Source organism: Tiliqua scincoides, chromosome 4 (assembly GCF_035046505.1).
Source record: "Tiliqua scincoides isolate rTilSci1 chromosome 4, rTilSci1.hap2, whole genome shotgun sequence".
In the NCBI taxonomy this organism is placed as follows: domain Eukaryota; kingdom Metazoa; phylum Chordata; class Lepidosauria; order Squamata; family Scincidae; genus Tiliqua; species Tiliqua scincoides.
In genome coordinates, this window is record NC_089824.1 from 25,184,751 (window position 1) to 25,212,627 (window position 27,877).

Genomic DNA, 27,877 nt, shown 5'->3' on the forward strand with positions numbered 1-27,877 from the left:
TGCTTTTCACCAGCCAAAATTAACTGGAAAGCTAAATAAGGCTGTGCTTTTGACATTCATCCATTTTTGACTTTCGTCCATGCTCTAAGACAGGGGTGCCCAAACCCTGGCCCGGGGGCCACTTGCGGCCCTCAAGGCCTCTCAATGCGGCCCTCAGGGAGCCCTCAGTCTCCAATGAGCCTCTGGCCCTCCGCAGATTTGTTAAAGCCCGCACTGGCCCAATGCAACTGCTCTCAGCGTGAGGGTGACTGTTTGACCTCTCGTGTGAGCTGTAGATGAGAGCTCCCTCCACTGCTTGCTCTTTCACATCTGTGATGCAGCAGTGGCAGCAAAGGAAAGGCCAGCCTTGCTTTGTGCAAGGCCTTTTATAGGCATTGAGCTATTGCAAGACCTTAATTCATTCATACAAGTTCATCTTTAATATATTCATTTATGTTAACGTATGTAAATTTATTCAAATTAAAAATGTAAATTAATTCTTTTTTCCTCTGGCCCCCAACACAGTGTCAGAGAGCTGATGTGGCCCTCCTGTCAAACTTTGGACACCCCTGCTCTAAGCAGACGAAAGTGCTGTAAATTTTTAACAGAAAACAAAAAGCCAACAAAATTCAGAAAAAAATATAAGGAATTCAGAGATCACAAAAGCATGCCTAAGTGTTCCCTGTTATGATGCTTGTGTACTCAACCACACAAACCTGCATTACGCCTTGTGATCACACTAGAAGGGAATTGGGGAGTGTACAACTTCCAAACCACTTAAATAAAAAACTTCAGAAAATGGCATAGCGAGTTTGTGCAAGCAATGGAATGTGGCTGGGCAAGAGGAAAGAGTTCTGACACTCTTGACCTAAACCTAATACATACTGTATTTGTGGCCATAATACTCATGCAACCATAATCCATCCTGCAATTACAAAGGTTATGACTGTCCTGGCTGGGACACACTGCTTTCTAGAGTGTCTTTTTCCCCCCTTTTGACTGGGGGGGGGCATGCTTAAATAGATGCAAGTCTAAATAATTTAGACTTATTTTCATATTTTAGATTGTTTCTCACTGAAGCAAGGGAAGCTTATATAAGGAAACATTTGAAAAGAAAAGCTCTAGTAAAGGATAGAGTTCTATCCTTATCCATTTTCACATATTTAAGTATATAGTGTATACCACTGGATGTATATTCCTCAAAGAGACTTTTAAAAAAGGAAAAGCAACAACTGTGTAGAAGGAGGAGTTTGAGCAGTTGCAGTTTCTCTCACCCCTACAGTACATGCTGAAATCCCTTCCTCATAAGAACAGCCCCACTGGATCAGGGCATAGGCCCATCTAGTCCAGCTTCCTGTCTCACAGTGGCCCACCAAATGCCCCAGGGAGCACACCAGATAACAAGAGACCTGCATCCTGGTGCCTTCCCTTGCATCTGATATAGCCCATTTCTAAAATCAGGAGGTTGCACATGCACATCATGTCTTGTAACCCGTAATGGATTTTTCCTCCAGAAACTTGTCCAATCTTTTAAAGGCATCTAGGCCAGATGCTGTCACCACATCCTGTGGCAAGGAGTTCCACAGACCAACCACACGCTGAGTAAATAAATATTTTCTTTTGTCCTAACCCTTCCAACACTCAATTTAAGTGGATGTCCCCTGGTTCTGGTGTTATGTGAGAGTGTAAAGGGCATCTATCAACTTTATCCTTCCCTTGCATAATTTTGTATGTCTAAATCATGTCCCCCCTGAGGTGTCTCTTTTGTAGGCTGAAGAGGCCCAAATGCCATAGCCTTTCTCATAAGGAAGGTGCCCCAGCCCAGTAATCATCTTAGTCACTCACCTTTGCACCTTTTCCATTTCCACTATACCCTTTTTGAGATGTGGTGACCAGAACTGGACACAATACTCCAGGTGTGGCCTTACCATCGATTTGTACAACAGCATTATAATATTAGCCGTTTTGTTCTCAATACCTTTTCTAATGATCCCAAGCATAGAATTGGCCTTCTTCACTGCTGCCGCACATTGGGTCGACACTTTCATCGAGCTGTCCACCCCCCCCCCAAGATCTCTCTCCTGCTGTCACAGACAGCTCAGAACCCATTAGCCTATATGTGAAGTTTTGATTTTTTGCCCCAATGTGCATGACTTTACACTTACTTACATTGAAATGCATCTGCCATTTTGCTGCCCATTCTGCCAGTCTGGAGAGATCCTTCTGGAGCTCCTCACAATCACTTCTGGTCTTCACCACTTGGAAAAGTTTGGTGTCATCTGCAAACCTAGCCACCTCACTGCTCAACCCTGTCTCCAGGTCATTTATGAAGAGATTGAAGAGCACCGGTCCCAGGACAGATCCTTGGGGCACACCAGTTTTCACCTCGCTCCATTGTGAAAATTTCCCATTGACACCCACTCTCTGTTTCCTGGTCTTCAACCAGTTCCCAATCTATGAGAGGACCTGCCCTCCAATTCCCTGACTGTGGAGTTTTCTCAGTAGCCTTTGGTGAGGGACCGTGTCAAACCCCTTCTGAAAGTCCAGATATATAATGTCCACGGGCTTTCCCGCATTCACATGCCTGTTGACCTTTTCTAAGAATTCTAAAAGGTTTGTGAGGCAAGACTTACCCTTACAGAAGCCATGCTGATTCTCTCTCAGCAAGGCTTGTTCATCTATGTGATTTGAGATTCTATCTTTGATGAGGCATTCCACCATCTTACCTGGTATAGATGTTAGGCTGACCAGCCTATAGTTTCCTGGGTCCCCCCTCCTTCCCTTTTTAAAAATCAGTGTGACATTTGCTATCCACCAATCCTCTGGCACAGTGGCCGTTTTGAGGGACAAGTTGCATATTTTAGTCAAGAGATCAGCATTCTTCAATTCCTTAATAACTCTTGGGTGGATGCCATCAGGGCCTGGTGACTTATTGATCTTTAATTTATCAATTAGGTCTGAAATATCTTCTCCTTTAACCTCTATCTGACTTAATTCCTTGGTCAGGAGGTTGATCCTGGGTGGTCTTTGGTCCTTCCATGTTAGGCATGTGTTAAGGTACAACAGCTTTCTCCTCTTTGTGGTTCCAAACTTTCTCAACTTTTGGCTCCTACTCAGCCACTGGCTACTGCTCCCCATTAGGGCTACAATGCTATGCATTATATAGGGTGGTGGGTTTTTCAAGCCAGTGTAGTACCTGCAGCTGTGGCTCCCCAGAGAGCAACAGCTCACAGTTTGGGAACCACTGTTCTTGGTTATTCAAAAGCTGAGATGGCAAAACCTACTCATAAAGGTTCATAATACCCAGCCAGGAGAAGACCTGCAGATTGTCTTGAGCCACTTCACCCACCCAAGGAATTCAAGACAACAAAAGCTGCACCGGCTGAATTTCTGTCATGCAGGATTCTGAAGAAAAACGAAAGGTGAGGAGACCCTACATGAAGACTTTGCCAGGTCTGGAATGCAGACTCTGGATTGCAGGGATTGTAAATAATGAAGCAGTGCATGGTGAACCTGTGAAAGTTCCATCTGAAGGAAACTTTATTATTTAGCCCAAATATAATGCAATAGACCAGCCATTTTCAACCACTGTGCCATGGCACACTGGTGTGCCACAAGTGGTCCTCAGGTGCCACAGGAATTTGGGGAAAGGTCATTTATTAATAGGGCTAATGGGAGATGTGAACACCCACTGGCAGCATGTCAATTGTCTAAAAGCTAGTGGTGTGCCTTGACCATTTTAGTGCCTTGTCAGTGTGCCGTGAGAGAAAAAAGGTTGAAAATTGCTGCAATAGACTTACAGCACCTGGTAACTAAACAATCAATCCCCACCCGAAGGCTTACAGTCCAAAAGAGTGGTTCCCAAACTGTGGGCCTGATTTTTGGTGGGTCCCTAAAGGGTGATGGAAAGATCAGATAACTAATTGCCTCAAGCCCTGAGGCTGTTCAAAAATCAGATACTGTACAGTAGCTGCTAATTACCCTGCAAAGAGTTCAGTTCCTGTAGCTTGCAAGCTTGTGTAAACATAGATAAATGTTTGAGGGTCTTTTTTCTGGTTATTATTACTTATTTTATTTTTTTAATTTATTTATATCTCTTTTTAGATCTCTTTTTAAAAGTCTGGTAAACTTAGGTGTTCCTAAGTGGGTCTTGATAAGAGTGTTTTAAAAAGTGGGTCCTGGTGCTAAAAAGTTGGGAAACTACTGATTTAAAACAAAAAAAGCAGCTGCAGGTGGTTTTAGGAGACTGGCAGCCCAATCCTGTCCACACTTTCCTGGGAGTAAGCCCCACTAACTCTAATGGGACTTACTTCAGAGTAGACATGCATAGGATTGGGCTGTGGGAAAGGCTGCATTACGAAGTGCTGCAAAGGCCCCAGAGAATGGTTTCTCTCCCTCTCTCTTGTATTATTATTCTTATTGGCGCTGGTTCTTGCTACGCTCCCCCCTTCCTCCTTGGAAAAGCCAACTTTGGGCTTTCCGCTGCCTGACAAGTGCTGGAGGCCGCGCAGACTGGAGGGGCCCAGTGGCGTAGCTGGGGGGGCAAAGCACTAAGTTTGGCAGGGAGCCTCACCGCAGCGTGCAAGGGGCCCGTCCCCCTCGGAGCCATCCCATGCACGGGGAGCAAAACGGCGTGGCTCTGAAGGGGAGCCCCTGCACTCTGCGGTGAGGCTCCCTGCCAAACTTAGTGCTTTGCCCCCCCAGCTACGCCACTGGATGGGTCCCCGCCGCCGCCTCCCGGAGCCAGCCCAGGCGGGCTTTCCCGGGCGCAGCCAGCCCACCTCCACCTGCTCCCTCCCCCTGCAGGGAGGAGGCCGCCCGGGCGCTCCATCACGTGGGGAAAACAAGCGCTCCCGCGGGCGGAGACGGCTGTGGCTCTGCTGCGCTGGAGGAGGCACCATGAAGATGCACTTCAGCATCCCCCTTTCCGAGGAGCCGCTGGAGAAGTTCGGCGGCCGCTACGTGGTAAGGACCGTCGCCTCCCCGCGCCGGGGGCCCGGGCGAGCTGGCTTCGGGGCGCGGGCTGAGCGCACCACAAAGGGCTGGCTCCGCGCCACGTGCCCCGCTCCGCGCCCAGGCGCGCCTTGCAGCAGCCTCCGGGAGGCGGAGGGCTCCCAGCGGGCGCTTTGTCTGGCCAGGGGGGCTCCACCTGTCGCGTTGGGGGGCGGGGGGAAGTCCGATGGGGGCCCTAAGACTGGGTGGCGTAGGGAGGGAGGGTGGAGCGCGCAGTCAGCCTGTGCTTGGGGCGGGGGGGCATGGGAGGGACCTGCCAAGACTGGCAGTGTGTCTGTGGGCTTGGCTTAGGACGGATCTATGGCTGGGGGCAGGTGTGTCTGGGTGTGGTGTTGGAGCACTTCCAAATAAGCCCCTCTCGTAATACTCCCCCCCCACACACACACACACAGGAAAGATCTTTGGCTGGGCGCTTGTGGGCTTAAGGGGGGAAGGTGTGTCTTTGTGTGGTGTTGGGGCACTTTCATATATACCCCACTTGTAATTGTCTTTCCCCCCCCCCCACACATACAGAGCTTAGGAAAGATCTTTGGCTGGGCACTTGTAAGAGTCTGGGCTGGGGGGGGCAAGATGGTGTGTCTTTGTGTAGTGTTGGAACACTTCCAAATAAACCCCTCTTGTAATACCCTCACTCACACATGTCGTTGTTTGCCCACTTGAATTTGCGTGTTGACTCATGATGTATCTTCTTTCCACACTGTGGTTGATTAGAAAGTTTCTGGGTCACATTAAGCTGATCACCCATATGCTCCCCCCCCCCAATTTCTATTGTGGTCCTTTGTATCTGGCATGTGTCTCTCAGGAAAAAAAAGACAACAGTCCACACACCTGTTTTGTTTTGTTTTTAAGTTCCAGTTTTCCATATTAATAAATGGTGATTTAAGTGCCATTAAATGGTGATTTGAGTAGGTCCCAGAAAGAAGAGACAAAGACCAAATGTTTTTCTGAGAGCCCTCACAAGTGATTGGTGAAAATTCACAAACCATTTTATTTTTGAAAAGGTGACATAAAAGAAAAATAAGGGACATGTTATGATGATCAAAACAATGGGCACTATACTGATCTGGAATTAGGGACACTCCTTTAAAGGATTTTTGCTGGCATGTCAGGGCTGCCCAGAGGGCGTGTGCACACATTGAGAACACACACGTTTTTGTGCCAGGGAATCAGGGGTGACCTATAATCTGTGTACAAAGAGGATGAGATGTGGGAGAATGTCAAATATGGGTTCAAAAGGGTACTTTGGTCTAGAGTGGGGGTGTCAAACATAAGGCCCAGGGACCGGATGCGGCCTGCATAAGCTTTTTATCTGGCCCTCAGGCTCTCAGCTGCTGAGCAATACTAAGGAGTTACTGCTAAAAGGGCAGCCCACATGAAAATTGGGCTGTCCCATACCTTGAAATATTATCAAGATTTGCTTATTTTCCTCTTCTGTCATTTGCAACAAATGAGTTCCTAAGTAAGAAAAAGTGCTTATTTTTGTTATGACCTTTTTAATATCATCACTTCCTGCCTAATGACATAGCTTCCGGCCCTTAGCAGGCATCATGAATGCTATTCGGCCCTCTGCATGAAACGGGTTTGACACCCCTGGTCTAGAGGTTGTTGACTCTACATGAGTCAGAAGAATTATGGAATTATACAAGGGTGAGGCATGAATGAAGGCAATACAAAGTTGTGTGTTCCTCAAGCTCTCTGAAGAGGATTTATTTGAAGATTGCATGTATTTTCAGCTGTATTCTGTGTATTTGGAAGGCTTCCTTTTCTGCAAAGTGCGTTACAGTCAGCTGCATCACTGGAATGAACAGGTAAGATATTATTTTTCATTATACTTCATCTCTTTCCAGTGGCACAGCTGGTACCTGGGCAGACTGCTCCTGCTGCCTCACCTTTGGTTGCTGAAAGCCATGGATAGACCTGACCTCTACTTGGAGATACCCCCAGTGGAGGCCATGTCTACACGGCATTCAAAGTTGCAGGTAGACCTGGTCTCTATCTCAAGATCCGCACTGGGGAGGCCAGGTATAACTGGCATTTGAAGTGGTGGGTAGACCTGATTTCTGCTTTGAGATCCACCTTCTCCACACTGGAGGCCAAATCTGCCCAGCATTTCCATACCCAGACCCATCATGGACGCCTCTGCTCCTGAGCACATTGTGACCAGATGGGGGCAGCAGTATTGGGCTCCTAGAACTATCAGTTTTTTTTACGTGGGCACCCCCTTCCTTATTCATGTACGCCACATTAACATGTGTTTAAAAGTACACACGGGAACTGTAGCCATAGTTCCTACTGATTTATACCATTTAATTTATGAGAATACAGAGACCTGACAACTAAACACACATAGAATGAATGAACCAAAGCCAGATATCTTTTCCCTTAGGGATTCATGGATGAGTGTCATCGTTAGAATATTGTATTAGAATATTGTTGTCTTGTAACATTGTTGGCCTATAAAAATACAAGGACTAATTGGTACCACTGTTGTTGTTTAACTGTCTTTTCAGTTAAGGCGGGTCTTTGGGAGAGGTCTGCCGTCGTTTCCTCCAAAGTTCTACCTTGCAATGACCAAGTCAATGACTGATGAAAGGAGGGCTCAGCTAGAACAATATCTTCAGAATGGTATAGTGTGTGTCTTTACTTTGTCTTTAAAAAAAAATCAGGCCATGGCTTTGAATGATATGTTAAATTTGTAGATGCTATGATTTCACAGAGCTGTCAGCTGCTAGAAGTATCTCATCCGTTCCCTTGCGCTGAGCGGAATTAATTGGCTCCCAGACTATTTCTTGATTGGTTTAGCTTGTTCTTGAGAAACCACCACTGAATAAGATTCCATATACTGTTATTTCTTCTGTTGGCCAGTAAATGCAGCTTTCCAAAAAACCACAGCAACACTTGAGATAAATTGATACATTGTACAAATCTATGGTAAGGCCACACCTGGAGTATTGTGTCCAGTTCTGGTTGCCGCATCTCAAAAAAGACATAATGGAAAAGGTGCAAAAGAGAGCGACTAAGATGATTACGGGGCTGGGGCACCTTCCTTACAAGGAAAGGCTACGGCGTTTGGGCCTCTTCAGCCTAGAAAAGAGGCGCCTGAGGGGGGACATGATTGAGACATACAAAATTATGCAGGGGATGGACAGAGTGGATAGGGAGATGCTCTTTACACTCTCACATAACACCAGAACCAGGGGATATCCACTAAAATTGAGTGTTGGGAGAGTTAGAACAGACAAGAGAAAATATTTCTTTACTCAGCGCGTGGTTGGTCTGTGGAACTCCTTGCCACAGGATGTGGTGACGGCATCTAGCCTGGATGCCTTTAAAAGGGGATTGGACAAGTTTCTGGAGGAAAAATCTATTATGGGTTACAAGCCATGATGTGTATGTGCAACCTCCTGATTTTAGAAATGGGCTATGTAAGATGCAAGGGAGGGCACCAGGATGAGGTCTCTTGTTATCTGGTGTGCTCCCTGGGGCATTTGGTGGGCTGCTGTGAGATACAGGAAGCTGGACTAGATGGGCGTATGGCCTGATCCAGTGGGGCTGTTCTTATGTTCTTATGAGATTACAATGCCTTCTATAAACACAAAACCTAAACTTAATCTGCTTTTGTATTTTTATTATTAATGTTTATGGCACCATCCAAATACACGATGCTTTCCATGGAGTGAAAAGGCGCATGCCTATCCCAAAGACATCCAAACTAAAAGGGACACCAGGAAGACTACAGAAGAAGAGAAGGAAGTGGATGCTGGGAAGGACTGAGGCTGCATTTCTATGCATGCTTTCCTAGAAGTAAGCGCTGTTTAACACAGTGGGACTTACTTCTGTGAAATCATGTATATTCTTCCTCACAGCACAATCCTATGCAATTCTTTCTCATGAACATTTACTTACTTAGGCTTCGTTGCAGGATAGTATGAGTGCTATAGAGTTGGGCTGCAGGTTTCATAGAAATGGCAGGATTTGAGGAGTGATTTTTAGGAAATAAGGAAGGTAGCATCACGAAGGCATTGTGGAAAGCGGTTCCAGGCATAATGGAAAGCAAGGGAGTACAGGCAGAGGCATTTGAGGGAAACGTGTGGACAGCTGAGCATGGTGGGGGTAGAGATCACTTCTCCATCAGGGGTTTATTTTGTCTTATTCATTTGCAGGTTGTGCCTCATTATCCATGGGGGTTCCATTCCAGAACCCCTAGTGGATTTAAAAAAAATCAGTGGAAAAATAGCTTTAAAGACCCACTTCCAGGTTTCTTGCTCCTCCATTGTCACCCTAGAATGCATCTGTATAGACCAGGGGTGTCCAAATTCTTTGGCAGGAGGGCCACATCATCTCTCTGTCACTGTGTCAGGAGCCAGAGAAAAAATAATTAATTTATATTTAAAATTTGAATAAATTTGCATAAATGAATATATTAGAATTGGAACTTATATGAATGAAGGTCTTGCAATAGCTCATGGTCTATAAAAGACTGTTAAGGTTATGTTTGTGAATGGGATGGTTGGTGTAGGATCCCTGTTTTGTCCCAATGTGAGCAGGTTGCAAGAAAAACAGCAAATACAGCAGAGTACTTTCAGCAGATGTATTGAGCAAGGGATATCACAAGTAGAGTAGTCAGTAAACAGTCCAAGAATCAGCACAAAGAGCAGTCAGTCCAAGTATAACAAATCCAAATCAGTTTCCAACAATACACAGTCAAAGGTTCAGTCCATAAGTCAGTAATAACATATACATACAGTATCCAGCCTCCTCAGTCACTGGCAGCAGTTCCACAGTTATCTCCTACTGCTGCCCTGGAAGCTCCAGCAGACTAACCTTATGTAGTTAGCTTAGCCAATCAGTGCTGGCTTGGTCACACCCAGGGTGTGTCAGTCCCAGGTGCCTGCTGATTCTGCTGACTCAGCAATCTACACCTGCTCCCTGAACCAACTTGTAAGCTGTGGTTCTGCTTCCCTCGGAACTCAAAGCTAACAAAGACTTTGCACAAAGCAAGGCTGGTCTTTCCTTCACTGCCACTGCTGCACCACAGACGTGAAACAGCAAGCAATGGAGGTAACCCTTGGCCCACAGCTCTCGTGAGAGGACAAACAGTCGCCCTCTTGCTGACAGCAGTTGTGTCAGGCCAGCATGGCTCCAGCAAGTCTCCAGAGGACCTGAGGCTCACTGGAGACTGGGGGCTCCCCGCGGGCTGGATTGGGAGTCCCTGCAGGCTGCGAATGGCCCCCGGGCCGGGGTTTGGGCACCCCTGGTATAGACACTATACCGTATACAACCGCTAGATGGAATGAATAATGGAATCTTATTGTTGGCAACCTTCAGTCTCGAAAGACTATGGTATCGCGCTCTGAAAGGTGGTTCTGGAACAGCGTCTAGTGTGGCTGAAAAGGCCAATTCGGGATTGACAATCCCTTCCACACTGGGAGCAAGTGCAGTCTGTCCCTGGTCTGTCTCCCTGGCTATGGGCCTGCCTCTTAGTCTCAGACTGTTGGCCAAGTGTCTCTTCAAACTGGGAAAGGCCATGCTGCACAGCCTGTCTCCAAGCGGACCGCTCAGAGGCCAGGGTTTCCCACTTGTTGAGGTCCACTCCTAAGGCCTTCAGATCCCTCTTGCAGATGTCCTTGTATCACAGCTGTGGTCTACCTGTAGGGTGCTTTCCTTGCACGAGTTCTCCATAGAGGAGATCCTTTGGGATCCAGCCATTATCCATTCTCACGACATGACCGAGCCAACGCAGGCGTCTCTGTTTCAGCAGTGCATACATGCTAGGGATTCCAGCACGTTCCAGGACTGTGTGGTTTGGAACTTTGTCCTGCCAGGTGATGCCAAGAATGTGTCGGAGGCAGCGCATGTGAAAAGCGTTCAGTTTCCTCTCCTGTTGTGAGTGAAGAGTCCATGACTCGCTGCAGTACAGAAGTGTACTCAGGACGCAAGCTCTGTAGACCTGGATCTTGGTATGTTCCGTCAGCTTTTTGTTGGACCAGACTCTCTTTGTGAGTCTGGAAAACGTGGTAGCTGCTTTACCGATGCGTTTGTTTAGCTCGGTATCGAGAGAGAGTGTCAGAGGTCGTTGAGCCAAGGTACACAATGTCATGGACAACCTCCAGTTCATGTGCAGAGATTGTAATGCAGGGAGGTGAGTCCACATCCTGAACCATGACCTGTGTTTTCTTAGGGCTGATCGTCAGTCCAAAATCTTGGCAGGCCTTGCTAAAACGATCCATGAGCTGCTGGAGATCTTTGGCAGAGTGGGTAGTGACAGCTGCATCGTCGGCAAAGAGGAAGTCACACAGACATTTCAGCTGGACTTTGGACTTTGCTCTCAGTCTAGAGAGGTTGAAGAGCTTTCCATCTGATCTGGTCCGGAGATAGATGCCTTCTGTTGCAGTTCCAAAGGCCTGCTTCAGCAGAACAGCAAAGAAAATTCCAAACAAGGTTGGTGCAAGAACACAGCCCTGCTTCACACCACTTCGGATGTCAAAGGGGTCTGATGTGGAGCCATCGAAGACAACAGTGCCCTTCATGTCCTTGTGGAAGGATCTGATGATGCTGAGGAGCCTGGGTGGACATCCAATCTTGGGGAGAATCTTGAAGAGGCCATCCCTGCTGAGCAGGTGGAAGGCCTTCGTGAGATCTATGAAGGCTATAAAGAGTGGCTGTCGTCGTTCCCTGCATTTCACCTGCAGTTGTCTAAGCAACTGTTACCCTGCACATGCTGGATCTCGTCTGATCTCAGAAGCTAAGCAGGGTCAGGCCTGGTTAGTACTTGGATGGGAGACCGCTTGGGAATACAGGGTGCTGTAGGCTTATACCATAGTCTTTTGAGACTGAAGGTTGCCAACCAATGGAATCTAATGGAATGAAATTATAATTATTTAACAGGACAAAGGTAGGAAATTGGATTTTGGTGCTTTTTTGGTGCTTGTTACTAGGCATTTAAAAGTGGACTTTGGTATCAGTGGTGAGTCAAATCGTTGATACGAAATTAGCAGATACCGAGGTTCCACCTGTATTTGTTTATGAGGGCATTTATGGTCTCACCTTTCTGCTTATAAGAATACCCAAGGCAGCTAGCAATAAAGTTTTTTAAAAATTAATTAAAAGCAGTCAGAAACAACTCAGTAAAATACTTCAGAACAGAGAGCGACAACTGGTAAAATAATTCCAAACCAGCAGAATAAACAGTGATCCAAATTAAATGCCCCTGGCATGGCCCAGTAGAACTTGCGCTGTGAGTGGGACGTAAGATGAGTAAAATCAGCTTGCATACCCCCTTCTTGCCCCTTTCCTCCTCCAGACTTGCCCACTGCCACCAAGTGAGTATTCTTTATGTTGTTGTATCTACGAAAATAGCTCTCTGCCTTGGGAAGCCCACTACTTATAATCCAGCCACTGCATCAGAACTGGGCAGAGTGGGAAAACCCAGAAATTGAGGTAGATTAGCAGGAATTTATTAGAGATTTTTAAAATGCAAAGTTTCAATAAGCAAACATATTCAAGGAAAAAAAAAACTGTTTTAAAGCAGTTAAAAATACAAAAAGTCAAAAAGGCATGTGGGGGGATAAGTGCATTCAGCTTATTCAGCACCCTAATTAGACTAGTCCCCTATTGAGGCTGGGTTCCAGACTGAGGCAGTGTTCATTCAGCTTTCAGTTCAAATTCTTATCCGTTGGCATTAGCCTTCTTGGTGACAGCTCTCTGTACTGGCGCTCTTTTTTTCTATACAGTAGCCACTCCTATGCTTTGGCTCAGTCAATTTATACAAGAAGTCACTGTTCCATTCTACAAGATTTTACTCGTTCAAACGACCAGTTGACATTTTATTTCTCTATACTAGTGTTTTGTTTTTATCAACTTTTGGACCGATACTTACAATTTCAGTTTCCTAGGCTGTCCTTTTAATCCCTGTGTCTAGAGCTAACCTGCAGCTAACAAGAACATTTTTCTCCTTCAGGCAACCGCTTCACAACACAATGCAGAACATATCACAAATGCAAAATGGAGGAAGCAATTGCATTCCTTCCCAGGGTGCTTACATGAAAAGGCAATAAGAAGAGAGCTGGTGAATTCTTTGACGAGGGGGTTTCACAGTCTAAGCACTGCTGCAGGAGTGGCTCTCTCCTGGTTTCACACCAAATGTGCCCCACGTAGAAAACCCTCCCAGTGATCTCCATGGATGGGCAGATTTGTTTGTGATGTAGTGAACATCAGTCCTGAATACCGTTCTATATAGTCTGGATTCTTCATTGTAAGGCTAATTATATTAATACATGCATATCTTTTATTCTCAACCACATTCACTTTGCAGGTAAGTAGATTTTTCTCTTTGCAAAAAAAGGGAAAAATTGTCATGTTCACTATCGATCACAAAATGTTCAGATAGTAGCATATGTTCATTTTCAGACATAGATTTCTCCCTGCCTTTATTTAATGATTTTTGTCCTTTTGCATTTCAGTGTCAAGTGATCCAAACATTACACACAGTGAGGTCTTTATTAGTTTCTTCAGGAAATTACAGCAGGTAAGTTTGATTGTTTCACAGCAAGCTGTTTTGAAAAACCATTTGCCTTTAGTTTTTTGATCAGGATATGCCTTTTTGTGTTTTAATTCATCTAAACTTTAGCGTTGCTTGCACTTCTTGCAATATATCCTAGCTATTGTCCTTGTCTTATTAGAAGATATGCAAGTGTATCAGTTACAAATAAATATTTCACTGTATTAGCTGCCAGAGTCTGGAGATTTGTTCCTTTATATCAAGGGTGCCCAAAACCGACCCAGGGGCCACTTGCAGCCCTCAGGGGCTCCCAGTCTGACCCTCAGGGAGCTCCAGTCTCCAATGAGCCTCTAGGCCTCCAGACACTTACTGAGCCCATGCTGGCCCAATGCAGCTGCTCTCAGCATGAGGACCACTGTTTGACCTCTCACCTGAGTTGTGGGACAAGGGCTCCATCCACTACTTGCTGTTTCACATCTTGATGCAACAGTGGCAGCGAAGGAAAGGCTGGCCTTGCTTTGTGCAAGGCCTTTTATAGGCCTTGAGCTATTGCAAGACCTTCATTCATTCATATGAGTTCCATCTCTAAAATATTCATTTATTTAAATTTATTCAAATTTGAAATGTAAATTAATTCCCCCCCCCCTGACCCCAGACACAGTGTCAGAGAGATGATGTGGCCCTCCTGCCAAAATGTTTGTTTTATATCAAGGGGTAGAAACCTATGGCCTGTGTGGCCAAAATGGTGCACAAAAAAAGTTTTGTGCTTACTAAATGCAAGCGGGAGTTGGATAATCCCCTTCCCTCTCCGTGCTCCATACCTGTGTGGTGTTTAAAGGGTCATGTTCCCTTTAAACCCCACATGAGACTGGAGTGCAGTGAGGTGGTAAGGAACTTGATTCTTCTTCCAGTGGTGTGGGGAGACGATAACTGCCATACTCCAGTTGACCTCTGGTTTGGAATTTGCCCCTCATCCCTTTAGTTTATTTATGAGAAGCATGACCACCAGATTGTCTGATCCCCATACCACTGGTATGACACAGTAGCCGAGTAGGCGGGAACCAAACCAGTTTCAAACAGAAGTGGCATGAGCCAGGCAGCCTGCAGATGCTGCTCCTGGTAAGTAAAAGGATGGGTGCGTACAAATGTTAAATTTTAAGAATGGTTTTAAGCATTTTGTTCTTTCTCCGCACAAAATTTATAAAATACAAATATAAATGATACTCTACTGCTCAAGCTTACCATGGGCACGTGAGAGCATTTTTTTAAGAAGACTATTGTCAATTTGGGCACACTTTTTCAAAAAGTGCACCACCTCTTGCTTTATATACTAAAATGTACAAATTTTGCTGAAGACTTGCTGAGAGACATACTAAACATTTAAAAACTAAAATAATGATGATAATAAGCATATAAAGGTGCTGTGACAAAAAGAAGAGAATTCCCTGCAGTCTTCTGCTCTAATGTGTCTCCACTTAGAGTCTTCCTATCCCTAATGTGTTTTTCTTTGTATGAGGATACCATAAGAAGGGTTTTTGTCTGCATTGTCATGATAAAAGATGTGATGTCTGTTTGGGTCCTTGCATGGTTTCCTGAAAACTTTGTGAGACTCTTGTTTAAAAGATGAGTGCTACTTTGGATTTGGCCTGAAGTGAATGACTCTGGGCTGTGTCTGAACATGGAGCGATAAGTGTGTTGACTTGCAAATGTCAACATTTGTCTATCTTTGGAATGGTGCTGACAGCTACAACCTAGCACGTAGCTAGAGTGTTGCAACTTGAACTTCCGAATTCTTTTTTTCTATTCCTCACTATAATAAAGTTTGAGTGGGGTGTGGTTGAGAAGGAAGTGGTAGATCCTAAGATAAAGGATGTAGTGAAAATGAAAAAAGTGCAGAAGAGAGCAACCAAAATCATTACTGGGCTGAGGCAGCTCCCTTATGAGGAAAGGCTTCAGCGTTTGGGGCTCTTCAGTCTAGAAAAAAAGGTGCCGGGGGGGGGCATGATTGAGACATACAAAGTTATGCAGGGGATGGATGGAGGGATGTTCTTTTCCCTCTCACGCAACATCAGAACTGGGGGCATCCACTAAAATTGAGTGTCAGGAGAGTTAGGACAGAAAAAAGAAAATATTTCTTTACCCAGTGTATAATTGGTCTGTGGAACTCATTGCCACAGGATGTGGTGATTATGTCCAACCTAGATGCCTTTAAAAGTGTATTGGACAGATTTTTGGAGAAAAATTCCATGTCAACAAAGGAGCCTGGTCTCTCAAATAAAACTGAGAGTCCCACACTTTCAGGTTTGTGGAAACCTGCACAGGAGCACAGTAAAGAGGCAGATTTGCTTTTAGTGGGTAGAAAATGGATTGATGTGGCTGGCGTCTGTGGCGCAATGGAGGGAGATGGTGGCAGTGGCAGGCTTGGGGCAAAGCGTGCTTCGAATCCACAAATCCACCCTCCCCTGCAATTTGCCACTGATACATCCCGCATTGCCTCATGGAAAAGATGTCCCTGATGCTTCCAAATAAGCTTACTCAATACTGCTTTTTCGCTTCTCCATATAGATTTTGATTACTGGTATTCCAAATATTTCAGTGTATTTGTTGTGGAGAAAGAAGTAAACTTCTCTCAATCCACTGTTGTAAGACTTGTGCTTAAGGTTCTCCAGTGAATGATTAGTAGGCAGCAAATGAACATGTTCCAATCCCATGTCTTACAGGATACATTTAAAGTTCAAAACCAACAAGCCTTTCTGGATGTTTACCTTCCTGATGGGAGGTACCTGAGAATTGATATTCAGACCTCTGATACAGCTGAAAGAGTTCTAGAGGTAAGTGGTTTTGCAAACGCACTCGACTTTTTCCATGGGAAATACTCATAAACATATTAAGCAATGCTGGAGACAGTGTTGATCATGATGTCTGGCCAGATAACTTAAGAAGAGATGATGATGATGATGATGATGATTAATACACTTTATTTATACCCCGCCCTTCTCCCCAAAGGGAGCCGGGGCGGCTTACAACATATTAAAAACAGATAAAAACATAATTTTTTGTTGGCAACCTTCAGTCTCGGAAGACTATGGTATCGTGCTCTGGATGGTGGTTCTGGCACAGCATCTAGTGTGGCTGAAAAGGCCGATTCGGGAGTGACAATCCCTTCCACACTGGGAGCAAGTGTAGTGTGTCCCTGGTCTGTCTCCCTGGCTATGGGCCTTCCTTCTTTGCCTCTTTGCCTCAGACTGTTGGCCAAGTGTCTCTTCAAACTGGGAAAGGCCATGCTGCACAGCCTGCCTCCAAGCGGGCCGCTCAGAGGCCAGGGTTTCCCACCTGTTGAGGTCCACTCCTAAGGCCTTCAGATCCCTCTTGCAGATGTCCTTGTATCGCAGCTGTTGTCTACCTGTAGGGCGCTTTCCTTGCACGAGTTCTCCATAGAGGAGATCCTTTGGGATCCGGCCATCATCCATTCTCACAACATGACCAAGCCAACGCAGGCATCTCTGTTTCAGCAGTGCATACATGCTAGGGATTCCAGCTCGTTCCAGGACTGTGTTGTTTGGAACTTTGTCCTGCCAAGTGATGCCGAGGATGCGTCGGAGGCAGTGCATGTGGAATGCGTTCAGTTTCCTCTCCTGTTGTGAGTGAAGAGTCCATGACTCGCTGCAGTACAGAAGTGCACTCAGGACACAAGCTATAAAAACATATTAAAACACATTAACAAAGAGATGGTGGGGAAGTACCTGCTGATTTAAGATATTAGTGATAAAACCTGGAATGCTTCCTGATGACTTTGTCCAAGATACAATTTGAATTATACTAATAATTGTTAGGGGAAAGGGGCCAGGTCAGGCTTACCCCTGAAGGGGTTTCAGTGTTTAGACTCCTCTTAGATTGTGAACTGGTATCTATTTTCCCCTCTTCCCCAGGTTGTGTCATACAAGATTGGACTTTCAAGAGAGCTAATAGGATATTTCAGCTTATTTCTTATTCAAGATCACAATCATGGAAAGCTCTCTGGTAAGAAGCATATCATGAACTTTGCTTTGCATTTGTACCAGGTGGTAAACCTCTCAGGTATGACTGGTGTTTAGGAGAGTAGCCTTTTGTCTAGTTTCTGAGTTTTCGTTTCAAATGTAACTGGCTAAATTCTAAAGCAAAATTTATCTTACATTTTAATAGAGAGAGAGATCTCTGATCATGTCCTATAACATATTGTATATTTTCATGTTCTTTCACTGATATTCATTTTCCCTTTTTTGCTCTTGTAAATTCATTACAGCGACTTCCTATGTTTTGGTTTTGGAGGGAGACAAGTGCATGTTTCACAACGTGTATATGTGCAAATGCCACGGTGCCAGAATTGGTTTGGGCATCCTCTTGCCTGTTATGTACGTTCTCAAAAACATTCTATGACCTTTTGTGATGTGACACAGCAAACAAAGATTGGGCATTTGGGCTCCTGAGTATTTCAACTTTCACCTCTGAAAAATCTAGCCATTATGTCTGCAAAGATATGCCTGAAGGAGTGTAGGCAGTAAAAGCCCTAGGGCCCAATTGTATCCAGTTTTCCAGGGCTGGTTCAGCTATGCCAGTGAGGCGTGTGCTGCATCCTTTGGTGGGGAGGCAGTCACAGAGGCCGCCTTTAGTGTTAGGGAACATTTATTCCCTTCCCTCTGGGCTGCGTTGTGGCTGCACTGGAAATTTGGATAGGATTGGGCCCCTAGTGTCATCTTGGGAAGCCAAAGGGCAGTGGAATAAAATTTTCAGTAATTAGTGGAAAGGTGTTAAGGCCTTGCATAGTTCTTACCACTCCTCATAACTACCAAAGCAAAATAAATTATGCAGAATTCAACTTTTCTTGGCACGAGATTTGGATTGCTGCACAAATTTGTGTATGGAGCATGCATAGTCCTGTATGTAGCATGAAAAATTTAATGTATTTTAAAAATTGCCTCCTTTAATTACTCATTCCCTCTTCCCTTTTTTACCTGTAGTATTGAAAAAACTGACAGAATTTGAACTTCCCTATGTGAGCCTTCAGAGTATGAAAGAATCGCCTTGCAAGATTGGAATCAGGAAGTGGTGAGCAGGAAGATGAAGTGAAATTGGCAAGATGTATTGAAAACAATAATCATGCTGAGGAGTGGTAGAAAATCCCTTTACTATGTTTTTAAATAGGTTGAGCACCAATCGCCAGCATTTATTATTTTTAGATGACGGTGGTTCTTTAATGTACATCTTTTTGAGCTATTTGTGCAGTCTCAGAACCTGTATTTATTCTATTGCCAGATGAACTGGGGCCATTTTCATGAACTGCTAATAGAGTGTCCATTTATAAAGAAACTATTTAATACTTCAGAGCAATTTGATCACAGTCCAACCTTGGAGTACTTCTGAGTGCTCCTGATGTTCACTTGAAGAAAAGTCAAGGTGTCCTTAGTAGGTTTATTGAATTTACCTGCTTCAGTTGAGTTTCTGTCTGCATACTTGTCATGGGATTAGTGGCTTTGTCTTGTGTGCATTTTCAATTTTCTCTTCCATGTTGGGCAGGTACATGGACCCTTCCCTTGATAAAGTGCTTCTGGATTGTAGAACTTCAGTAAACTTGCTTTATATGCAGGTAGGTTCTAAAAGCAAATTCATTTTTTCCTTTGAAAACATATGAACCTAACCTTTTCAATCACTTGATGTGTTTTTTCATGAAATACTTAAAACCTGCTACATTACATTACATCTGTGGCATAGGAGTTGAACAGGTGATATACCCAGGATGTGGAAGTGCTTAACTAGGCTTAATGGTGGCAGATTTCTGAGTATAAGCTGAACAGCCATCTGACTTACCATTACTTTGGGGGTATAGTGTAAATTCAGGGATAGGGCTCCTGTTGTCCTGATGATTATTAAGCATGATGGTTAATGTAGTGCCTGGAGCTGAAGTGTCAAAAGCAATGAAACTTATTCTGCATACAAGGCATGACCACCCCCCATGGAATTAACAAGGATAGAAGTTAGAAGTGTTCATAGCCCACAGTCCACAAAATCCTGCATCTTGGTTACTTGAAACTTATTTAAAAATAATATCAAATTTGAGGGTTTTAATAGACAATGATGGTATAGTTGTTGCCTTGGGATTTTTTTCTTTTTATTTAAAGGTTGTACAGGAAATGGAGAAGAATTGGATTAAACCCACTGATGTACAGATGCAGAAACTTCAAATGCTACAAAAAGCACCAAACAAAATGAAGGTACATAGGTTTTTAATGGTTTTGCTCTGTTCAGGGTGAAGATTCCTGAGAGTGCTTCTGGCTGTTTCCTTCAAACTGGCTTTCACAAACGTCTCATAGCTATACTGTACACTTCCAAATACCTACGGGGGATTGGCAATAGAAAGGAAACAAGTATGGAAAGTATAAAGGTAAACAATACAATTAATAAAATAAAATATTAATAAAAATTAATAAAATAGTATTGTATGCAGATAATAAAGCCTTTTTACTGAGGCTACATCAATCTACATCAATCCCTCAGTAAGAATCACCCACGGTATTGGAAAAATAACAAGCTACAAAATAATCTAAATTCCTATAGACTTTTGGGAAAAAATAACTTTTTAAAACTTTCTTGAATAACATTTAAATGAAAAAGATTGAAATTAAGTTGGCATACAAATACTTGTTCCAAGATGCTCTTTTTCAGATTACAAGTCATTTAGGAACTGAAAAGAGGCACTCTCTAGAATAGAGTATTGGGCATAATCGGGTACATCCTTGGGAGTGTGTGTGGTGTTCTTGCAACTTAAATTTTATCTACAAAATAATTAATTAGGATTATAACCTGGTTATGGGCTTAAACAGTCCCAAATGATGATGAGGAAGTGTCGTCTTCATGACGAATGGAGATACATCATGATGCCTTGCAAAAAATGAACTAGGTACTAGGAGGTGCCCATCCAATGTTTGGATGAAGATATTTTCTTCCCTTTCTCCCTCCTTCCCAAAGCATGGTATAGGGTGACAGAAAGCAGTTTGTCCTTTCCTTCCTCTCTGTCACCTGTTGCAAAACTAGATGTACTTCTACCCAGCCCCAGGAGTGCTCCTCTTTTTTTTTTTTCATTCTTGGGGGGGGGGGGGTAGGAGTAAAAGAGAAAAGCTATGGTTGACCTTATGGAGAGGTATGTTCCAGAGAACTGGGCCCACCCCACTGCCTTTGCTCATGCAGTTCTAGCAGACTTTGAGTTAGTGCTTCCAATTCTGTGGGCACTTCCAGACAGGGTGTCTTGTCTGGGATTGGCACACTAGGTTAATAATCCACTCAAGTGGATGGCAAAAACTATAGCAAATCACTATAGCAAATCAATTTAAAAAACAAAGTCTCTTTCCTCCTGTGATTTAAAACAGCCTTGCTGACATTTGTAATGCACACAGAGTCAATCAGTCTCTCTCCAGTAGCTTAGGCTTCACTAAGAGGCAGCAATCCCTCCCTTCACCCAGAGCCCCAGCAAAGAATAGAGAAGGTGATAATCACTGCCATTTAGCCTTCTTTCATGTGCTCAGGGGGAAGGGAGGAGTGAAGCTGAAGAGAGAATGATTGATGGATTGTCAGCTGGCTGCCCTCTCTGGCATTATTATTGTTTTCCTTTAAAGGGCCCTTCTCATCAGCTTTGAGATAGAAAAATCTGTGGATACTTAGGTTATACCTGTAATAACTTGTATGACTGTCTCTCTGCAACACTAAGAAGGAGTTTTTTAAACTGTGATTTTCAAGGGGTGCATTTTTCCCCTTCTCCAGGAATCAGCACATTCCTTCTCATTGCAGGGGCCACTCATGTTGAGTCAAATCAGTGTATAAAAAATCCGTGTATAACAAGACTGGACCTGTATATCAAACCCTGCTCTGTTTTATAAAGATCTGTACAGTGCAATTGTGGTTGAAATGCAGCTTAAAATGGTAATTGAATATTAGGCAAAAGTGGCAGCAGATCCATGACCATTGAAACTATTGCTACTTTAATACTGACATTCTTGTAAACAGATGTGTGTGGTTCCCCCCATTGGAATGATGGCATTCCTTCAAACAGTACTCGGTATGGTACTTAATTGTTTGATGGTGAGAAATTATAACTCAGTGTGAGCAGAAAAGACAGGTAACAAAAAGATATGTTAATTTTTACAAGAACTAACTGAAGTACTCTTACACCACTGGTTCCCAACCTGTGGTCTGTGGACCCACAGGGGGCCTGCAAGACCCTGAGAAGTGCACTGCGTTAGTAGCTAAGCAAATAAAATGCACACCACTGAACTGATACTGGAGTTTTGCCATGTGCATTTTTCTGAACTTATTAATCATTCCCACTTGATATGGGCATTTATTTTATGTGATTTAAGTGATGAGTGGTCATTTTAGTAAGCTGAATTTGGTAAGCTTGTCTTAATAAGTATGGCATCCTTGACTTCTTGTCCTTACTGAAGTTCCCAACCCTCACCACCCCATTTTATCAGGTTGTCATTTAAGCATGCTGTTATCTTTCATTTTCCATTTCTCTTGCAGTTTTTAGAGCTGGTTCGGGAGGTGCGGCACTATGGATACACTCAGCTCGATCCTTGCTCCTGTGACTATCCAGAAGTGGGCTGTACTGCTGCTATTCATGTGGGAAATAATGAGATTAGCTGCTGCATAAAGTTGCCTAGTAACCAGATCAGAGAGGTCAGCTTCAAGATCAACAAGGTGAGGTGCTGGCAAGTCACATTCTTGGTAAGTACCTTGTGAACCATTTCTCATCTTCCACATATGTACACTACAGTATTGTTTAATGCTAACTTTCTTAGCTTGATTTTTTTTCTTCTTCCATAGTAGGGAGTTACATTACATACAAGTGACTTCCATGTAGGAAGTAACACATAACTCTTCCATAGATGGTCTTCAAGAAAACTTCTTGCTGTATGTACTTATGCAACTAAGCGACTATTCTGCTGTGGCTTCCCAATATGTGTACATACAGGAAAAAATTTGTATACATGTCTTTGTACAAAAATTTGTATACATGATTGTGCATGTTGTGATCTACTATGCATGAAGAAAAGTCCTCCATATAGGATTTTTGCCACCTGATGTCAGACAGTCCTAAGAGTTGTTGGGTTGAGAGGTGGGTGCTGAGGTGGTGGTTTTGTCCACTCTTGGATTTGGCAAGATAGTCCACAACCAGGACAGCAAAAAGTGTTCTAGAGAAAGGCAGGAGCTGCCTTTCTCAAGGATTGCTTTTGTGATCAGTACAGAAAGAAATGCAACCTGCACAGCTGACACAGGTCCTGTCCCAGTCCTAGGGCAAGCATGTCCATGAGGCCACACATCAAAATGTCTATACAGGCGTGCCCCCTTATAAGGCATTGAAAACATCACTTCTGCTTTCATGGAGAAACCAGAAGTTGCTTTTTAAAACATCTGCCTATGGCCTCTGCTGGGCTCAGAAGACCCTTTGGAAGACCCTCTTCCAGAGGGGCACGGTGGGGGGGACCTGTGGGCCCAATCCACGGATAAGTGAATCCATAGATATGGGGGTCCCCCCTATATTATTACTTATAGTATTCTGATATGTTTTAAATTAATATATTTCAGATGTTTATGCTCTGTGCACATCTTTCTAAAAAATTACACTATGTAACAAAATTTGAACAATTATATCTTTATCTTAAGAACATAAGAACAGCTCCACTGAGTCAGGCCATAGGCCCATCTTAATTTTGGTGCGAGGATTTAAAAAATACAGTTAATTTTGGCATAGCATCAATAGCCACAATTTTATACTATGCATTTATTTTGTGCATTACAGTGCATTAGGCAATAGGATAGATACAAATACAAATTTTAAGAACTAGAGAAATTTTTAATACAAAAAACCCAAGATTATGAGTAAAATCAGCTCTCTAAATTGTATAAGAAACATTAAAACTCAGCAAACAATTTTTATGTTACAGTATTATACAGTATTTAACTGTGATCGATAGAGACTTATTTCACATACGAGTCGTCACAAATGTTTTCAAACACCATTTGAATTGGCTGCCGATTTATGTGCAATGTTGCATGCTTCAGTCTCTGGAAATGTACATTATGTACATGTGTAGTAACTGCTCAGATATGCTACCGCACTAGAGTGAACAAGTTCTGACCATTGGGAAATGCATATCTATTTAAAGCACCTCCAGTGTTTTCAAACTCTTCACTGTGACTGTATGCAGTACCATATTGTTTCTTGGAATGGTAGGTTCATTTATGGATGTGTTTTGGGGGTTGGTTTTATGCAGCCAACTTCTGTGCTAAATCACTTGGTTTCGTGCAACATAATACAGACACAAAATATGCAGGCTTCTTGACTCCCAGACTGTCATAATCTTAACATTTCTTTTCTTTTTTAAAAAAAACCACTCAGGGATCTGCTACAGGCCAAGGACTTGACCAGTTCTTGGAGCTCAGGTTTGAGTACAATGATTCAGATACATGGAGGTGGATTGCCTTTAACACAAAACAGGTTGGTCCAGGTGCATTAAAAAAAGATGCATATATGTGTGTTTGTAAGTGAGACACATTGAAAACTGCTCTGGGAAAGTGGCATAAGTGACAACCAATCATACAGACAACTCTGCATCTGCCATTGGGACATGATGTCTGGAAAAGACATATTTATATATAGTTTTCAGTAAATGAAAATGGAGTATGTTGGGAAGCCAGGATTCAAGCTGGAACATCTTGCATGTAAAGTATTCCTTGTCCCCAAGTCGGACAAATCTGTTTTAGTGTTGTCTGCAGTGACTGGCAATGAATTACTAGGGCTTCAGACAATAGTCTTTCCCAGTCCTACCTGGAGATAGCAGGGATTGAACCCAGTACTTCTGCATGGAAAATGTTGCTCTATTGCCGAGCAGTGACCCCTCCCCAAATGAATTCTCCCCAAATGAATTCTTAGCATCTCCATTCATTTCAGGACAGGCTTAGGTAGGCTTCCTGTCCAACGTAAAGCTTATGTCAATCAGTAGAGTGTGAACAATAGATGATCAAGCTTCAAGTGGAATTTTAAAAAGCATGGAAGTTGTACACGAATGCTAACATAGTCAAGAAAGTAGAAATTCAGGGGGAAAAGTTGCTTTCCTTTTTACAAAAAAATAACATGCAACATTCTGTTTCTAGGCATTTCTCCTAAGCAGTTGCTTAAAAAAGATAATATCAGAGCAGCTGCTGACGACAGGCAAAGGTGATCGAGAAATGGTAAGTTTAAGAAATTAACTTGTTAGCTGTTGCCTCAGCCCTCAGGAGGTGCTTCATCTTGTGTATAAAATTGGATTTCATTATAACTTTGGTTTGAGTAACTCACTTTTCTAAGAGCTAGGATAGATAAGGTTTTCTTTTCATATGTTGTCACAGCAACACTGGTTTCAAATCCTGTGAACATTTAGGAACCAGTCTCATTGAGCCATACTTCCCAGTAGATATGCATAGGTTCTAGAGATATGTTCCTCACATTTTATTAAGCTGTTCGGACAGAATTCATCATGGTGATCCAAAAAGTTAATAAGAACATAAGAACAGCCCCACTGGATCAGGCCATAGGCTCATCTAGTCCAGCTTCCTGTATCTCACAGCGGCCCACCAAATGCCCCAGGGAGCACACCAGATAACAAGAGAGCTCATCCTGGTGCCCTCCCTTGCATCTGGCATTCTGACATAACCCATTTCTAAAATCAGGAGGTTGCGCATACACATCATGGCTTGTACCCCATAATGGATTTTTCCTCCAGAAACTTGTCCAATCCCCTTTTAAAGGCGTCCAGGCTAGACGCCATCACCACATCCTGTGGCAAGGAGTTCCACAGACCAACCACACGCTGAGTAAATAAACATTTTCTTTTGTCTGTTCTAACTCTCCCAACACTCAATTTTAGCGGATGTCCCCTGGTTCTGGTGTTATGTGAGAGTGTAAAGAGCATCTCTCTATCCACTCTGTCCATCCCCTGCATAATTTTGTATGTCTCAATCATGTCTCCCCTCAGGTGCTTCTTTTCTAGGCTGAAGAGGCCCAAACACCGTAGCCTTTCCTCATAAGGAAGGTGCCCCAGTTGAATCTAAGTTCATACTTAGATTCAAAATAATTTTCTGGATTGCCCTAATGGATTCATATTGGCTTTCTGTAATGCCACATCCTTTTATTCATAACTCTAATTGAGAGTAACTTTAATCACTTTTTCCCCAGTACTGTTGTCTATATCAAAAGAGTCTGAGCTCATTACAGAAATGAGTCCATTCTTTTACAGAAACAAAAAAATTGGGTTCACCCTCTCAAATATATAAATACCATTGGTACCAAAGGTGATTGCATCAGTGAAGACCATGGGTTAGATTCAAAAGTTCCTTGTGCATTCAGAAGGACCTTTCTGATTATGTATGGACAACTACCTGTAGTTCTGCCAGATGTCTCCTTACAACCCTCTGCATCATATTCCATGCAATTTTGGATGGCCCTGATCCTCAAGAGTGGTTTTCCAGATGATTCAGGAGGCTGCAGAGTAGATGAGAGGGTGAGATACCCCACTGCACAAAAGTCTATCTTCACTTGTGCTTATTTGCATCTGCTCATAGATGTGGGCAAGATTGATAATCCTGTAGCTTCCCAATGTTTTTACTGGAAATAAGCTTTAGTTAGTGCAGGTTACCTGTGTGTTTACAGATCTTTCTGTAGAACAATAATTTGTACATTTAACCAACCAATTTTAATTTTGGCAGATTGAGCTACCAGAGTTGGGTAAAGCAAAGAAACCAAACATTCATCCAAGTCAGGTTTGCGAATTAAATTATATAAATTGGGTGAAGATGGGAGGGAGTGGGATGGGATAGTAAGGAGATGGATGGATGAGCTGTTCTGAAAGGTCCTTTATTTAGGTTGGAGCTGTTTGCTATAATCCTACATGCCTGATAACAGGAGGATTGCTAGAATGAAGTTGTACAGAAATTGTACAGACAGACAACATAACCAAAACTGTTTGAATGCTAGTGTAGTGGCTGAGCTGTGAAACAGGAAGTTGCAGGATCCAGATTTTGCCTCTGTCATAAGCTCATGAAGGGACCTTAAGCCAAGCCTCTGTTCTCTCAGCTATAGCATTTCATACAGTGTGTAGAGCCCTACTGGATAAAATCAAAGGCTAGGGTTACCAATGCTCCAGGATTGACCTGGAGTCTCCCAGAATCAGCATCAGACTCCAGGTGACTACTTAAAAGCAGTCCTGGAGATTTTAAAAAGGGCTCATGGAATTTCTAACATTACATTATGTGTGGGGGAGGGATTTCCAGGACTAGCTTCAGTCAGAGTTGGCCTTTCTACCAAAGGCCTGTCTGTTCCAGCGACCTGTTTCTCACAGTGGCTTCATGCCTGGCTTGTGAATTCCCAGAGGCAATAGCTTTCCCAGCAATTGGCATTCTGTCTCTGAAAATGAAGGTTTCCCTGTAAGTCATACATGGTGATGATCTGCCTTACAAAGGAGAGGTAATGAGTCCCAAGATGGTGTTTTGAAACACTAGAATGTTTCACACTTTTGAAATATTAGAGTGCTACCTAAAAACTGATGATCATCACATAGAGCTATTTTCTGTACTAGTATAGCTGATCGTGCATTAATCCTTCTTATTAAGCTGTTGGCTTTGGCTTTGTATTTGATGCCCTCTAATAGTGTGGTTTTCAGTTATTTGTAGATAGCATTTTTTGTCATTTGATAAATATATTGTTTCTTTCTAATATGTTTTGGTTCTGTACAGAAATTTCATTCAAATTTTAAGTTGCGAAAAAGTGTATCAAGTAGATCAAACGAGGATGACTGTGTGTTTGAGAAGATAAGAGAAGAAGATTTGTGATCCATGCTGTAAGCTGCAGCTGCTGTTGAATTTTTCAATAAGGATATGAAGAGCAGTCTATAAAAATTGTGTTTACAAAGTATCCTTTTGGTACATAGTTCTCAGCTGAATGGCACTTGACATTTTTTTAACCTCTTGGACCTATAAAACATCTGATGTTCTGAAACATCAGGGAGCCATAACTGGCGACAACTTGAAGGAGCTGTGTAAATATTTTGTATAGACTTGTTTTTATTTTTAAAAAATGTATAGGACCTTGAAAATAGAAAACTCTCACAATGTTACTTTGATCCAAGATGCATGTCGCCTTTTTTAATTGTTTGAAAGTGTTGGAGAAAATGTGGCACTGCAGAGTTCCTGCTTTCCTTTGAAATGCTTCCATCGGTTCCATTCTGAGGTATAGAAATCTGAAAGCCAGCAGCATTCCACTAGATGTCAAATTGCGTATTGCATCAAATCCTTGCAGGTCTTCCTATATGCAGACAAAAA

At 43.2% G+C, this 27,877-nt stretch overlaps 1 protein-coding gene across 1 annotated transcript; it reads left to right on the top strand.

Annotated features, from left to right (window-relative positions):
• The first annotated feature begins 4,878 nt into the window (after positions 1-4,878).
• On the top strand, positions 4,879-27,592 carry SNX31 (sorting nexin 31). The gene is made up of 14 exons (XM_066625967.1): positions 4,879-4,944; positions 6,726-6,800; positions 7,503-7,617; positions 13,455-13,519; positions 16,213-16,323; positions 17,422-17,512; positions 18,490-18,577; positions 19,046-19,115; positions 19,648-19,740; positions 22,043-22,246; positions 23,922-24,020; positions 24,677-24,754; positions 26,267-26,320; positions 27,293-27,592. Exons 1-14 carry the CDS (start codon positions 4,879-4,881, stop codon positions 27,386-27,388), a joined length of 1,305 nt encoding a protein of 434 aa, XP_066482064.1. The 3' UTR covers positions 27,389-27,592.
• Positions 27,593-27,877: the final 285 nt, after the last annotated feature.

Coding starts and splice junctions, on each gene's coding strand:
- SNX31 (XM_066625967.1), top strand. CDS start 4,879: ATGAAGATGCACTTCAGCATCCCCCTTTCCGAGGAGCCGCTGGAGAAG. Junction 16,324..17,421: donor CAGCTGAAAGAGTTCTAGAG/GTAAGTGGTTTT, acceptor CCTCTTCCCCAG/GTTGTGTCATACAAGATTGG. Junction 22,247..23,921: donor GCTGGCAAGTCACATTCTTG/GTAAGTACCTTG, acceptor AAAACCACTCAG/GGATCTGCTACAGGCCAAGG.